Below are 16,187 nucleotides of genomic sequence, written 5' to 3'. Positions count from 1 at the left end.
ATCCTAGCTCACTGCAGCCTCAAACTCCTGAGCTCAAGGGATCCTCCCACCTCAGCTTCCTGAGTAGCTACAGGTGTGTGCCACTATGCCCAGCTATCCTTTTAAAAAAATAACATCTGCATGCACACACACACGCACGTGTATACAGGTGTTGCCCGTGGTTATATGCACATAGAGAGAAAGTGTGTTCTCTTAATGGGTATTTCACACTTCCTCCTAGAGAGCTGCACTTTACCAATGATGTGCTCTCTCCTCATCCCACTCCCATCTAAAGTATAAAACTTTAGCGTTTCATACCCTGATTGGAAACAGCACAAAGAGGGCCTTGGAGCTGCCGTATGTCTGGTGGCAACAGAGACTAAAGCCTCTCTCCTGTACCCTGAGATGCAGCACGGGGGCGAGTGTTGTCCTCAGGGAGTAGACAGCAGTCAGGGCTCTGGGCTGGGCTCCTTCCAGCTCCATTCTTGGGTGAATTGCCCATCCTCTGTGACCCTTGAGCTGTGATCTGCATGGGACTGAGTCCCTCCCTAGCAGTGTGTTGTAATGAGGACCCACAGGGCCATCACTCTTGTCTCTGCAGTTCCACCATGTCCCCCTGTATCTGGAGTGGGCTCCAGTTGGCGTCTTCTCCAGCGCAGCCCCACAGAAGAAAAAGCTCCAAGACACACCTTTGGAACCTGCAGAAAAGGATGAAGCAGAGCCAGAAACAGGTAAGAGCTGAGTCTGAGACCAGGATGCCTTGGGATAACAGGTGAGGGAAAGGAGGAGGATGAGGGGCAGCGGGAAGTTTCTCATCGAGCCTCTGGTTTAAAGTTCTTTGTTCATGCTAGAGACTAGTGGGGCTCAGACTCAGATTTTATGGGCATGTCCTGTAAAAACCAGTGTCAAAATTATGGATGCAGCATGCTTTTAGTTTGTCAATTAAAGCTTGTAGGGGAAAAAAAACTATAATCTATTAACAAGGATTCAAAGCAGAGCAAGTGTAAACAACCTTCCTATTTCAAAGACGGGCCAGAATGGCTTATGGGGGAGGGTGGCTGGTACGGGAGATACTTATTCTCATGTCCTTGGAGTGGCAGTGCCCTCTGATGTCCAGTGACTGCAAAGGCAGGAAAGGAAGGGGAAGCCGTGGCCCCTGGGGGCCAGAGAGCACAGCCCCCACCCCCTGGCTAATGCTTCCTAGCTGGAGAAAGGGGTATCATTGGGCTTTGGGACCGGGCAGTACTTTCTTGTCAGGACTGCTTTGCAAATCACAAGACATTTCACATCCCTGGCCTGTGCCTCTGAGTGTCATGAGTGCCCCCAGTCCTTGTGACAACCTGGAGCACCCCCATGCTTTCCTAGATGCCCACAGTGGGCAGTGTAGCCCCCGCATTGAGGACCTCGTAGTCTGAGAACCATGACCACATCTTAGAAGCCAAGACGAACAGGACCATGGTCATTCTATCTAGATGTTAAGATTTTCCTTTTCAGTAGTAACCACTCCCCTATACACACCCACATTACAGCAACCAGTTGTTTAATTTATTAAAATAAGGATGTTAAAAAAAAAAAAAAAAGTAATAAGTCCTTAGCTACTCTCTCCTTTGTTGTCGTATTTTTTTTTTTTTTTAATAAGGACATTTCATAGTTTAAAAAAAAAAGGCTGGAGTGCACGATCTCGGCTCACTGCAACCTCTACCTCCTGGGTTCAAGCAATTCTCCTGCCTCAGCCTCCCGAGTAGCTGGGACTACAGGCGCCCGCCACCACACCTGGCTAGTATTTTTGTATTTTTAGTAGAGACAGGGTTTCACCATATTGGCCAGGCTGGTCTGGAATTCCTGGCCTCAAGTGATCTGCCTGCCTCAGCCTCCCAAAGTGCTGGGATTACAGGCATAAGCCACCATGCCCAGTCTAAGATTTTAATGAAATAGACTTTGCTGTACCTAACCTCCCCTGCCCTGTCCGCATTTCTCATTTCCGTATTTCACTGTGGATCTTCAGGACTGGCTCAGCCAGCGCAAGGCATTTAGAAGTGCTGGTCTGGAGGCCTGTTTCAGTCAAGAAGCAAAATCCTTCAGTCCCTTTGCGGTGTGAGGATCCAGAAGCATCCCCTGTCGTTGGGGTTAATGATGATTGGTGTAAACCTTGTGAAAACCTGTCTCCTGCTCTTGCTCGTTTATGAGTTAGCTCTCTCCACTCCGTTTGGATCAGGGTCTCCTTCAAAACCTGTGCTTGCTCCCATCAAAACAAAATTCTCTTTATGTCATCCTGGCTTGTTCTTCACTGTCTGTCCCAAATCACAGCTGCCTTGGTTTTCAGTTCAGTTACTACCCTTGAACCTAAGTAATGTGTTTTTTTGGCCCAAAGCAAGTTCTCCTTCGAAACACAGAGATCATCCAGGACTGAGCGGCACTGAAATCAAATCCGGAGGAGGCCTCTTCCTGCAGCCTTGGGTGGCAACAGGAGGCAGGCGGGGGACACGTGGTGCCTCCCAAGGTGACCGCTTCCACCAGGCTTTTCATTTCCTTGTGTCCTGGGGATTCTCCCTCTCTGCTGTCTCCTTTGTTCTGTAACACTTGTCACAATTTCTATTTATTCTGTTTGTTTGTTACTCGTATTTGTTTCCTATCTATCTCAGCCAGACGTTGAGTTGTGAAGGCAGGGAGTGGGGCTCTCTCCTTCACTGCCCGGTACCGAGTACCCCGGGAGGTGCAGGCATAGGAAAGCTTGGTTCACAGGTGTCAAGGGAGTGAGTGAACGCGTGAGAATCTGCCTCTTTGTCCCTTGGAAAGATGGGGCTGGGTCATACTTGTCTTTCTCCCAAGCCTCTGGCACATAGTAGAAGCTTAGTTAGGTTTGAACGTTTGGTTTTGGTTTTTAGCCCTGCCTCAGAACCCAGTGGTGACAGTAATACCATCTATCAGAATAATAGTGGGGGCTCTCATTTGTCCCCACTCGCACAAATGGCCCTTTATTTTATTTCAAATGCTCATCACTTCCTGGAATTGTGTCATGAATGGGTTCCTTTCCCTGGTGTTGCTCTGTCTGACTCTGCCCCTGGAATGGCCACTCCACACACCGAGAGCCCATTGACCTTGCTCACGGCAGTATCCTAGCACCCAGGAATGTGCCCCCGTGGCTGGTAGTGATCAGGAAGTGCATGTGAGCGAACCCAAGAGCAAAAGCAGCAGTTATGCCATGCCGGGCATGGTTCTAAGCCCTTGGCGTCCTCATCATGTACGGCCTAGAGCTCCTGGAGAAATGGCCCTGAGATTTCCAATAAGCAGCCACTCTGTGACTGGACAAACCACCTGCCTCTCTGAGGCTCGGTTTCCATATCTGTAAAATGGGTGTTGTATCTGCCCCATCCCCCGAGGGCATGGTGGGATGTCACATGCACATTACCAGTCTTCTGCTGCTGTTGGTGACCGAGTAATATAAATCACAGTGCATTTTGAGAGGCTGAGGCAGGAGGATCACTTGAGTCCAGAAGTTCAAGACAAGCCTGCACAACATGACAAAACCTCATTTCTACGAAAAATACAAAAATTAGCTGGGCGTGGTGGTGCATGCCTTGTTGTCCCAGCTACTCAGGAGGCTGAGTTTGGAGGATCACTTGAGCCTGGGAGATCGAGGCTGCAGTGAGCTGAGATTATACCACTACACCCAGCCTGGGTGACAGAGCGAGACCCTATCTCAAAAATTAAATTTAGAAAAATATGTCACAGTGAATAGTCTTTAACTCACCACGGGCACCAGCCCTGAGCCAGCAGCCGAGCTGGGCGATCAAGATGGATACCACACAGATGCACAGACCCCCTTCCCCAGGAACTCCTCAGCTGTGGAGGACAATAGAGCTGTTGGGGGACAAGTGAGATGTCACAAGTAGTAATAGAAGTGGGCCCTGAGTACAGCAATGTCTGCAGCACAGCATAGGGTGTGTCGCGGAGATAGTATGCTGTGGTTTACCGTCAGAGTGTTTTCCCACCCCCTGCCCCGCGGGTCCCCCAGCTTTCTGGGTCTACATTGCAGGTTGGAGCATGTCCCCAACAGCCCCTACCTCCCAGAGGGGCTGCTTTCCAGGGCCTGACCATGACTCACACAAAGAAGGCCTTAGAGCCCGGCTGGCCGCCGGGCCTCCTTTGGCCCGGGAAGTTGTGCGTGTCTGTACTAATTCCAAGCCCTACTGCGTCCTGCGTCATTGGTGAATTCCCACAGAGCTGATCTCCAGGGCCTCCTCCTGCCCTCTCACTGCAGGCAGCCCGTGCACAGCCCCTCCTGACTGGTGCTGTTCTTTTCACCTGCTCCTCCCCACCCCCGCCCTCTTTGCATTGTTCTCGAAGCTTCGCCAGATCCCCAACTCCCCCGTGGTATGAAGACAAGGAGGGCTGAGGGGGACTCAGCCAGCCCCCAAAGCCCTGGGTTTTCTCAGGCTCCCAAGGAAGAAGAGTAGGAGGGGAGTGGACGTAGCTTTTTTTTTTTATTTTACCCCCTTCCTTTCTGCAAAGCTCTCCTGTTCTCTGTACCAGTCTCGAGGGAGGGGGACAGCATGTTTTATCTCCCCACAACCGAGACCCTCACCTCCAGATAAAGGGCTCAGAGTGGGGGGAGGTCCTGAAAAGCTGCTTGCAACTGATAACAGTCTTTGCTGTCAGCTCCAGCGCCGAGAGCCGGGAAAGGGGAGGAGGCCGCAGTAAATTCTGTGGCCTGATTATAATAAAGCCCCATGTGGCGATGCGTGACTGGATTTGATTGTGCTAACTACAGATGGAAGCACATTTCCCCCTGCCTCTCCCAGCCCCCTCCAGCCCACCTTGCTTTTAGATCCTTCCCCTCACTCCCCCGCCCCCGGGCCCAACCCTGATTCCTGTCTCACTTCTTCCCTCTTTTTCTGGTTCCTGGTGATTTTGTTGGCAAACATCTGTTTGAGTTTCACAATACCTTATTTTTTTCTTTCCCATCTTTCTTTTGTCTCCTGACTTGGGGCCAGCAGCAGAAGTGCTTTTTAAAATAACCTTTGGCTTCATGGCCTTGGCTCCTGGCTGTCTCCACGCCTCTCTGGACACAGCCTGGCCTGGTGACTCGGGGAGCAGAAGCTGACTGGCAGTGGCGCCCAGCTGTGAACTCGGACGCCTGGCCTTGGCTGGCCTTCCTGGGAGCATGAAGCCAGCAGCTCACCCTGCAGGGAGAAGGGGAAGGAGGGCCGGGGGCTCCCCACACTGGGTTGTCTTACCTCTCCCAGGGTTAGGGATTTCCAACATTTTCCCCTGGATTTCTCTCTCATCAAGGCCTGCTGGGCAGTGTGGGTAGCAGGGATGATATTAAGAACAAAACTGTTCTCTCGCAGCACTTACTTCAGGCCCAGGCTCAGGTCTCACAGCCTGTTCTGCATGCATTCTCATCATCGTCCTGCAAGTAGGCACCATGATGGCCAGCCCCTTTTTAGATGGAAAGAAGGAAGCACAGAGTTTGCATGACTTGAGCAAGGTCACACATGTGGAGAGAGCTGGGATGTGACCTGAAGCCATCAACTCTGAGGCCTATGCTCTTACCTAAAACCCCACAGCTCCTCTTGATCACAGTAAGGGCTATTTCGTGATCGCTGTGTTCTAGGCGCATGCTGAGTGCCCAGCATACTCATGGTCCACAAGTAGATCTGTTCTGAGCCCAGTGCTGGAGATGCGGTGCCAACTGAGTCAGACTGGGTCCTGTCCTCAAGCTCTCCGTGTAGCTGGGGAGCACAGATAGAGGAGCAAACTGCTTCATACGGTGATGCCAGAACAGGACAGGGCTCTGAAAACAGGAAAGCAGAAGAATGGAACAGCGAGTGGCTGGGCCTGGGCTGGAGACTGCTTGAACTAGAGTGGACAGGATGAGCTCCCTGCGGGGAGGCTGTGTGAGAAGGAGCCAGGCCTGGGAATGCAGCAGACCAGCAGAATAGGCAGAGGCCAGCAGGTGCAAAGGCTCTGTGGTAGGGAGGGGGGCTTGGCAGGCTCGACCACCAGAAAAGAGACCAGTGTGTTTAGAATGGAGGTGACAGGAGAGAAGGGAAAAGGGTAAGGGATGAAGTCAGGGAAAGTGGTGAGCCAGAGAGAGGGGCAGAGGGCACAGGAGCAAGGAGGCTCTTCAGTCATTCTGGTGAGGTGAGAGGTGATGGAGCCATGGCCTGGCATGTGGAGGAAGTAGTGGATACTTGCTTTTCCAAACAGCCCAGCAAAGCGCAAGTGTATAAGGACTGCTGGCAAAGATAACAACTCTTCCCCCTTCGAAGCACACCGGCCACCGCTCATGGACCTGGAAGGCCATGCTGAGGGCTGCTGGGCACTCCACGTTGTTGCCCTTGTAAGACTTGGGAACTCCTGGAATGCCACGCTGGGGACTGGCTGGGTTCCAGGGCCTTGTGGGAGAGAGGGGGAAGGGCCATTATCTTTGTCAGTGGTCTGTATACACCTGTGTTTTGCTGGGTTTTGAAACAACCTATACAATACATCCTATACAACATACTCACATTAATTTACAGTTCATTTAAACTTCAAATGTAGATTTTGCATTCCTTCTTGTTCATAATTATTATATCATCGTCCTTTTAAAATTTGGTAATTGAGTTTACAGTCACTCACTGTTCTGTTTACCAGTGTTCCTACAAATTAGTATGACTTTGGGGTTTTTGTTTGTGTATGTATTTTTGGTATCAGGGGAGAGGTGGTTTTCATAAACTCCATTTTATAAGGGTGCTGAGACAGCAATGAAGTTACTCGCCCAGGGTCATGCAGCTAGGTTGTGGCAGGGCTGGGACTAGGCCTGCCCTCGTCTTCCGGGGCCCTTCTCCAGTAGATCTCTAAAGACCATGATACCCTTGAATTGTTAGTTCTTCTAGGATCCAGGGTGAAGTTTCAGGTTTAGGGTGGTGGTTGCTCTGAATGCAAGGTTCGGGGAAAGAACGGACGTCTCCGGGGTCATCCAGAGCCTGCGCTGTTGGAGGAAAGGCAGACCCCTTTGAGAACATCTTTCATTTCAAGCTGGGTGTTCCTCCCGAAGGGGAGGGTAAGAGGCTGACTTATGGGAGGTTGGAGATGCCGGGTGAGCCCCATGCCGGGCCAACTGCACACCCAGATAATCAGTCTTCACCATCCTCACATTTCCCTCTTGTTCTTCCTGGGCTGGGGCTAAGGGCAGCTGATCTGCCAGGGAAGGGATCTGTCCAATCCTGGTCTCAGCTCTGTTACTAAACCCAAACGTCACACTTCCTTGGGCAGGTGCCTGGGCATTTAATGATGCCCTTTGTAGCACACCAGCCACCGCTCATGGACCAGGGAGGCAGTGTGGAGTCAACTCCAGCCACGCTAAGGGGTGCTGGGCTCCCCGGGTTGTTATCCTTGTGAGACTTGGAACTCCTAGAATGCCACACTGGGCACTGGCTGGGTTCCAGGGCCTTGGGGGAGAAAGACAGAAGGGCATCTGCCAGTGCTCTGGGGCAGGCTAGATGCAGGGAGCAGAGCACCGAGGTTTCATTGAGCTGGTGTACTTGTTGACTACTGCCTAATTTAAAAGTCACTTGCCATTAAGTTGCCAAGATTTAAAAACCATGGAATTTCCTCTGTAAAGCTGGATTTCCTGCTTCTCTTAATAGATCTGAATTCTGACCACGCTAGGTTGACCTTTCTGTCAATTGGCCGGTGCCAAGAAGGGGCTGCTCCCTTAAAGTGGCCATGAGCCCTCTTGGTCACCATCCTCACTGTGGTTTTTTCTATAAAATTTTTTTCCAGTCTTCCATGAACCTGTCTCATCAACCAGAAGGTGCCTGAGATTTCGGGTTCCGATGCGGCAGCCTCCAGAACTCTCCTTGGGCCCCCCGTTTTCTGTGATGTAGCTGCTGTGGTCATGAGTGAGACCGTACTCAGGGCATCCAACCATGTGCCCGGTGCATGGTAGGGGACCTCATCAGTGTTCTTTCCTTTCTCCTTTAATCTCCAAGATGTCAAACGCCAAGGAGGGCCAGCGGGGTGGAAATATTCCCTGCTGAAGGTCATGGTTTTCATCTCCATTGAAGTTCTGGTCCAGGACCTGAAGTCTTAGCTGCCTTGCATAGCTTTAGTTCTCACCATTCGTGGTACTTTTTCCTCCAGCTTTGTTTGAAAGTTGGGTTTTGAGTACAAAGGGCCACACCATGGAGTCTGTCTTGTTGGGTAAATTGTGTTAGTTTCTTGGATGGGGGAGGAGCCTTTGTGTAGATTTCTTCTTTTTGTCCTGGTATCTGAGTCTTGACTCTGGGCTTACCAGAGGGAGGAAGGCAGTGTGTTCAACTGATGTTAAAGAGACAGGATTATCATGGTAGCTGTTTCTGTAAGGACTTAAAAGGGTTGTTTTATGACAAAGTGGTCGAAGCTTAATTAGGACTTGAAAGCATTAGGCTTCCATCAGAAAGGGCACGACAGACAGAGGCATCTTTGGTGCTTGGCAGTGAGAGTGTGTGGGATGGAGCTGAACCCCAGAAAGCCCCCTTACATCATGCAGAAGTTTGAACTATGCAAGTGAAGGTGTAAGTAGAAGAAGCAGGCTGTCTCCATCAGCTCCAGCCTACCCGCCCATGGGACCTCCAGGTGCTTCTGCCAGGCTAGGGTGCAGGGTTTAACTCTTAAGGGAGGTCACTGGTCATCTGCTTAGAAACATTGAGGGTGAGGGATGTGAAGGCACAGCCTGAGAACTGCTCCGAAGAATTGCTAAGACAGTCTGATTTCCTGGGGGATATGGGAATAGCTTCAGAAGCCTTGTCTTTGGAGGAGGAATTTGTCTCCAGGTCCTAATCATGTGACTTGGGGAAATTGGGGAGCTTGAAACGAATTGAACACATTTCCTCCTAAGATTTCTCAAAAGATCATGACACTGCCCTGTTCCAACTTCCTGAGGCTTCTGTCAGCTGAGAATGAAATCTACATGCTTAGGGGCACTGCAGCTAGCAGGTCTAGTCTCCCTGAGCTGCAGCGACACACAGACAACACGCATGCAGACACACACACAGACACACACACCCCTTGCTAACTCACAGCTTCATATTTGCTCTTTAGAGAACCTCTCTAAAGAGCCTCTCCCTAAAATGCTGTTCTTTCAGAGTAGGAGCGGCACAAAGTGCTAGCAGTGACAGGTTGAAATGACAACCATCCCTAATGCCATTCTCCAGAAATAAACCAGGAGCACTTTATGCATCTCCTTCCTGTGATGTGTGTGTGTGTGTGTGTGTGTGTGTACACACTTGTATGTTTTCTCATAAATGTGCAGATCGTGTTTTTTGTTTGTTTTTTGTTTTTGAGATGGAGTCTCACTCTGTCACCCAGACTGGAGTGCAATGGCTTGATCACAGCAACCTCTGCCTCCCAGGTTCAGGCAATTCTTGTGCCTCAGCCTCCCGATTACCTGGGATTATAGGTGCCCACCACCATGCCCGGCTAATTTTTGTATTTTTAGTGGAGACAGGGTTTCACCATGTTGGCCAGGCTAGTCTTGAACTCCTGACCTCAAGTAATCTGCCCGCCTCAGCCACCCAGAGTGCTGGGATTACAGGCATGAGCCACTGCACCTGGCTTAGATCATGATTTAAATTACCTTGAACATTTTCTAAAATTACAGTATACACTTTTTTTAATATCTTAATTTTTCTCTAACTTTTTTGTGATGAGCTTTGTTGTGTGTCATTAAACGTTCTTTGGAAACATCATTTTTAATGACTACATATTATTCCAGCTTTTGGTGGTTCTCTACCTTACCTAGTCTCTTGTTTGTGAACGTCGAGTATTTCCAGTTTTTCCCTGTGATGCGTAACTCTGAATTTAATATGTGTAGACAAAACCACACTTTTTGTGTATATGCTTCCTGAAGTAGTGCATATGAGGGATTTTGATGGTATATAACATTCTTTAGGCTCAAGGGAGTAGTATTTAGACGCTTCCTAAGTTTTGCTCCCATCCTATAATTTTTGAAAAGTTTTAAGTTGCATTTTAGTTTGAAAGTTCACTAAGGGCTATTGTTTTGAGGAAAAATAACATTTTGCTTAGGCTTGTGATTTAGTAAAACAGTTCACATGGTAATTTATTTTGAAGTTCAAATTAGTGTGAGCTGGTCCTGTTTAGGCTCTGTTTGGGGGCTGTGTTTCGTATTCCTTTCTCTTTACAACATAGCAGGGGCAGGACTTTCTCTCTGTCTCAAGAGTTGCTGAAGCTCAGCACAAGTTGGGGATCACAGTGCCCCTTCCTGCCACTGCCTGCAGAGGCAGAACCCCTTTACCGAGTAGGCTCTTTGCAGTTGGCCCCAGAGCTCTGGTGGGTTTGACATTATTTCGTGGATTTGATGTTTTTGTCTTTGTTTTGATGGGGATTTAGTGCCTGATGGTGAAAGCCCAGAAGATGAAAATCCAACAGAGGAAGGAGTAGACAACTCTTCAGCAAATGTGGAAGAGGAGGAGGAGGAAGAGGAAGAAGAAGAAGAGAGTCTCCCAGGGTGTACTCTGTTTATTAAGAATCTCAATTTTGACACAACAGAAGAGAAGCTGAAGGGAGTGAGTGGTTTCTCAGCCCAGTAGGGAGGGGTGTGGGATGGGAAACCCTAGTCTACTGATGTGGCTACTGCATTGATTCTGCCTTAAAACATGATGCGTGTTAATATGCACTTGGGGCAACAACCAGCACCACCTACTTGACCCCTTCTCCTGGGGTGTCCAGTAGACAGCTTAACTGAAGACTAGAGCAGTAGCAAGGCTGGCCAGAGGGCCTGAGAGGGGCTACCACATATGCTTTGGAGACATACCAGAATCTCTAGGGAGACCGTGTAATATGAAGGCAATAGTTGTTTCTATGATGTAAACTACCCAAAAGTCAATGTCAGCACAATCCTCTCAGCCTGCTGGGAATAATGGAGAAGCCACGTCAATGAATGAGGGTCTGGGCCTGACCTGGAATCCCTGGATGGGGTGAGATTTTTGCATTTATGGGAAGAGGGAAGGGGATGAAAGGGCAGGGAGCTCCAAATAGAAGGTTGGTAAAAGCCAAATGAGGGCTGTGCTGAGTGAGGGCAGGGGGCTTCTAGAAGGAATTGGACCAGCGATCAGGAAACAACGGGGCCTCCAGTTCCAAAGAAGTGGGGTCTGCAAGCTCCCCTACTGTGTGGCACCTCCCTCAGGAGACCCTTTATTTCTAGAGACTGGGCTTGGCACAGAATAAACACTCAATGGGTTTTTCAGTTTTTTGTTTTGTTTTAATGAATAACAACAGCAGGCTGATAGCCATCAACTTGTTCTGGGAAAGAAGCTGGCCATAAGAATGGACCTGATTGATTTCTAAAAATCCCTCTGAACCCTAAAATTCTATCATGGGGTCAAGAGAGAAGACAGTGTCCACTGAGCCTCAGGGGTAGGAACATGGTGGGCAGATGATACGGAGGCAAAGGTTGGGGTGTGGTAGAGAGGCAGAGGGTCACAGCCCCTCTGTGACCCTCTGACTCGGCCTCTGTGATGTGACTGTCCCTTTACCTATCAGAAGAGTGGCCCCAGCAGCAGAGATACCCTGACTAAAGCCGCAGCGTTTAAGGAGCTAAGATTTACCTTATTAAGCAATTGGAAACCCACCCTTAGACTTGCCTTTGGCTACTTCCTGGTTCCATTTTTGTTTTGCTTTGCTTTTAAACAGTGGCATGTGCTGGTAGCATCCAAAAGGTAGATAGATTTGAATACGTCAGATAGATTTGAACGTTAGTTTTATTTTTTTTCTGGTGCGGGTCTGGTATGGGAACATCATTATCCGGGATCATTGTTTCCTGGGAGATGCACGCAAACAGCAGCCCAAGAGCATCCTCTGAATTCAACGATTCTGGAGCTGGAAGTCACAGCCAAGATGACCTAGTTCACTCTCTTCATGGAACATGGCTGGAGGCTGAGCTTCAGAGAGGCTGGTTCACTGTCCTTAGGTCACACAGTCCACTTGAGGCCCTCAGGGGAAGAGCCCCTAGTTCCCAGGGCTCCTGTCTCACGCCCTGAGTGCAGAGCCGTGGTTAGCAATCAGCCTCCTTGGGCTTGGATCCCAGCTTTGCTCCATGCTAATGATGTGACCCTGAGTGAGTCTGTCAGCCTTTCTGTGCCATAGTTTCTTCATCTGTAACATGGGGATGTTAATAGATTCTTCTCATGGAGTTGTTTTGATGACTGGGTGAAGGAGATATTCCAAGTAAAGCACCTGACACTTTAAACACAAGAGTCAGTAAGCGGCTGCTGCTCGTAGTATTTGTTTCTGAAGATTCTCCTGGGCCCCTGGGCTTCCCCGTTGCCCATTGGTGAATGGGCACCTGCCTTTCCCTGGGCCCCGTGTGTGGTGCTGCAGACACAGTCGGGAACCAGGTAAACATGGATTTTGCTATGATTGGGTTTCAAATGCTAGCAAAGGAGACAGAAAAAGTTAAGGGGAAAATAGAATAGACTATGACTTAAAATTTTTGTAAAAATTATTTTAGCATTTGGTGCAGGGGGCAGTGAGAGGCCCGGACTGGGACAGTAGACCCCATGCTCCAGAACTTAGGCCCGGCTTCCCGATTGCATGATCTACAGTCAGTCTCTCACTGTTCTGTGTCCCACTTCCTTCTTCTAAAACTGGAACAAGAAACAAGCCCAGCTGCTCTTATGGGGAACCCTAGGGGACTGTCCAGGTTACTTAAAGAAGGTCATCACTCATCACCTCAAAATGTTTTGGGGACCCCAAGTTGTCCATATGGCAAATTTGGGGGTATAGTGTTTGACAGGGGCCCTTGCCTGCATAGTGGTTTAGAGCTGCTGATGATACTTGTTACTTTCTTATCCAGGTGTTTTCAAAAGTGGGGACAGTGAAGAGCTGCTCTATCTCCAAGAAGAAGAACAAAACAGGTATTCCGCATGAAATTCGGAAAGTATTCAGTATTCAGCCGGAAAGAGTGGTTTCCAAAAGAAGCTCCAGCTTCAGACAAGGAGTTGAGGGAGTTCTCCCTTTCACATTTTGAAGGCTCTCTTTTTTTCTGAAGCATGGTCGGCCTCAGACTCTTTGAAAGTAGCCCCTCTTTCTGTTTCCCTGGAGTCTCCTGCTTTCCAGTCGAAGCAGCCTCTCGGGTCAGATCCTCCTAGAGCCTCCAGCACCTCAAACCGCCGGGATGGTTTCAGAGTGGTGCCATTTGTGGGCAGATAGCGAGGACCCTGGATGGTATCTAGAGGCTCTGCCTCCTCCCAGCACGTCTGTGCTCTGAAAGTTTGCTAGGAAATAGCAAGAAACAACCAGTCTTGCGCTCTCCCTCTTCCCTTCTGAGGGAGATAACCCAATTGTAGATCTTCTGGAACATTCCACTGAGTCATTAACCACACAGATTTTCCTGAGTTACTAACCATGCACCTCCCAGGCCAGTGGGTACATGGGCAGGCAGAGAGCACCCTCGTCTCTCCATTCGGCCCTGGGTGCTATCCTGAGTCTCCTGGCCTCTGCTGGGCTGTTCTCCAGCCCTGGCTTCCTGCAGGGGATACGTCCTTGCTTTTGCGCAGCCGTGCCAGCCCTATCCTGAGTCCCTTTGGTTTGGCAGGATTTGTAGGAATGCCACATGTGTCAGCCCACACTGTGTCCTGAGCACCTGCTGAATGCAAAGTACTGGGTGGCCAGAATGTCTACTGTTGAGTTATTCCTCAAACAGTCCCCAGGCCCCACCAGGCAGCAGGCACGGTGTTAGTTATATATAAGACTGAGGGAGACGCAGCCCTGCCCGCAGCATGCACACAGTCTAGCTGGAGAGAGAAATGCGCTGGTGGTTACAGCAGAGTGCAGCAAGAGGTTGGATGGCAGGGACAGGAGTCCAGCACAGGGGATGGATGCCACATCAGCCCAAGGCTGGGAGGGTTAGGGGCGCAGAGCAGCCAGGCGGCGGGAACAAGGTATTCAGAGGCCACTCACACTAGTGGCCGAGCCTGGGGAATTTGTTGAGGAAGAGGCAGGAGATATGCCTAGAAAGGTAGGCGAGTTCCAAACCGTGAAGTGGCTTTTATGCCACACACAGAGAAGAGTTTTGACTTTTCCCCGGAAGTACTGGGGAGCCATGGAGGGTTGTAAGCAGACATATGGCACAGAAGTCAGAGCATCCTTGTATTCATTTACCAGGCTGCCATAAGAAAGTGTCACAGACTGGGTGGCTTAAATGACAGAAATGTGTTGTCTCACAGCCATGGAGTCTAGAAGTCTGAGCTCAAGGTGCCAGTAGAGTTGGTACCTTCTGGGGGCTGTGAGGGAAGGTCTGTTCCAGGCCTGTCTCTGGGCTTATAGATGGCCGCCTCCATGTTCACAGGACATCCTCCTTGTATATGCCCATCCCGTGTTCAAATCCACCCACACTTTTTTTAAAAGAACAGCAGTCATCCAGTCATACTGGATTTAGGGGCCACCCTAATGACTGCATTTAATTTATTTTTATTTTTCGAGGCAGAGTCTGTCACCCAGGCTGGAGTACAGTGGTGTCATCTCAGCTCACTGCAACCTCTGTCTCCTGGGTTCAAACGATTCTTTGCCTCACCTTCCCCAGTAGCTGGGATACAGGCACGTGCCACCACACCAGCTAATTTTTGTGTTTTTGGTAGAGATGGGGTTTCACCATGTTGGTCAGGCTGGTCTCGAACTCCTGACCTCAAGTGATCTGCCTGCCTTGGCCTCCCAAAGTGCTGGTAATACAAGTATGAGCTTCCACGCCTGGCCTGTGACCTCATTTTAACTTGGTTACCTCTGTAAAGAGCTTGTCTCAGATAAGGTCACATCTGAGATACTAGGGGTCAGGATTTCTACATGTGAGTCTGGGAAGACACCGTTTACCCCTTAACATCCCTGTTCTCCAGAGTCTTCATATATAGTTTTGGATGCAAGGAAAGGCAGCTAAGTACCAAGTTAATGATGAGAAGGACCAGTTGTGAGGATTTCAGGAAAAAAAAACAAAAAAGTTGTTGCTGAAGTCCAGGATGGGGGTACACCCAGACGGAGGCACACCCAGGCTAGCAGGTGGAGGTGGCTATCCCTGCCTCTCACTGCGCCCAGTCAGATGCTCTGTGGGGCCCGCCTTGTCCTCCTGGGGAGTGCTCTTCAGCATGTTTTAGAAGTGGTTATCTGATCTTTCCATGTCATAAGCAGCTCTTAAAACATACACTCTCTTTTTCAAGGGCCTGTATTTGAGAGCCCTGTTCTCTGGGGCCCGTCCATCACAGTTTGGGGAAAGTCTAGACAATGTGTATCAGTCAGGGTTGCAGCAGGAGACAGAAAGCACTCTCAGCTGGGGTTGGAGCAGAGATGTCTGTAAGGAAGGGGCCAAGGTGTGGCTGGGCTAAGGGAGCCCACAGGGATGTCCAGGGAGTGGGTTCTGTAGGAAGAATGCCTTTTCCCCTGCCTTGCCTGGAGGGACATTAGAGGAAAGTGTGTGACCAGAGCTTAGCTGAGAGTTGGAGCCACGAGATAACCTGCAGGAGTGGTGGCCATGGATTGGACATGGCCACTGCAGAGCCACCCAAAGCAAGGAGGCAGATGGGGATGTGAGGAAGGATCCAGTACTCCAGCCTCTCTCTCCTCCATCCCCCCACCCCCCAATCCCAGATCAGAGCCTCTTGCTGGCTGATGCCAACAGGAAGCCAGGAATCTGGGGAGTCCAGGCAGAGCTGTCTATAGAGGTCAGCTTCCCATAGACATGGTGGCGGAGAGTGGATCTGCATAGTGTCAGTAACTCAGAGATGAACTTGACCTTCTCACGGTTGCCTTTCACACAGTCACTGCGCTTTTAAAATCTCATAGGTACGCAGACATGCCAGCCCACCACCTGCAGCCTCAGCCTCCAAAAGAGAGCTTTCGAGCAGTATCTGCTTGAAGAACGAACATTTAAAGTTGCCGTGGGGTGGCACTGGCTGTCAGTTCTGTCTGAGCCATGTATGGGCAATTAATGGAATTCCTTAATGCACTTGGCTCTTATTTTGAACACCTGCTGTCCATGGAACGGCAGGAGCATAGGTCTCACAAACAGCACAGTAAAGGTAAAGATAGAAACTGCAAAGTGAGCCAAAGGTAGAGAGCCTCGAGCCTCATTTGAACCCATCAGACTGAAGTGAATCTTTGAATTCACAATAAAGAATGAACCTAACAAATACGTATAAAATGCTGGGGTGTGAGTGGAAGGTGGGGGGACATCA

General features: G+C 49.8%; 1 protein-coding gene across 2 annotated transcripts in view; it reads left to right on the top strand.

Annotated features, from left to right (window-relative positions):
* RBM19 (RNA binding motif protein 19) overlaps positions 1–16,187 on the top strand; it is a 158,507-nt gene that overhangs the window by 44,608 nt on the left and 97,712 nt on the right. For both annotated transcript variants that reach the window (XM_011997927.1, XM_011997926.1), the window contains exons 18-20: positions 581–710; positions 10,357–10,532; positions 12,821–12,881. In XM_011997927.1, coding sequence (XP_011853317.1) covers positions 581–710; positions 10,357–10,532; positions 12,821–12,881 — 367 coding nt within the window. The remainder of the gene's footprint in view (positions 1–580; positions 711–10,356; positions 10,533–12,820; positions 12,882–16,187) is intronic.

This window comes from Mandrillus leucophaeus, unplaced genomic scaffold, assembly GCF_000951045.1.
Source record: "Mandrillus leucophaeus isolate KB7577 unplaced genomic scaffold, Mleu.le_1.0 Scaffold55, whole genome shotgun sequence".
Classification (NCBI taxonomy): Eukaryota; Metazoa; Chordata; class Mammalia; order Primates; family Cercopithecidae; genus Mandrillus; species Mandrillus leucophaeus.
Note: the sequence above shows the minus strand (reverse complement) of the source record. Positions and strands in the feature narration are given on the sequence as shown.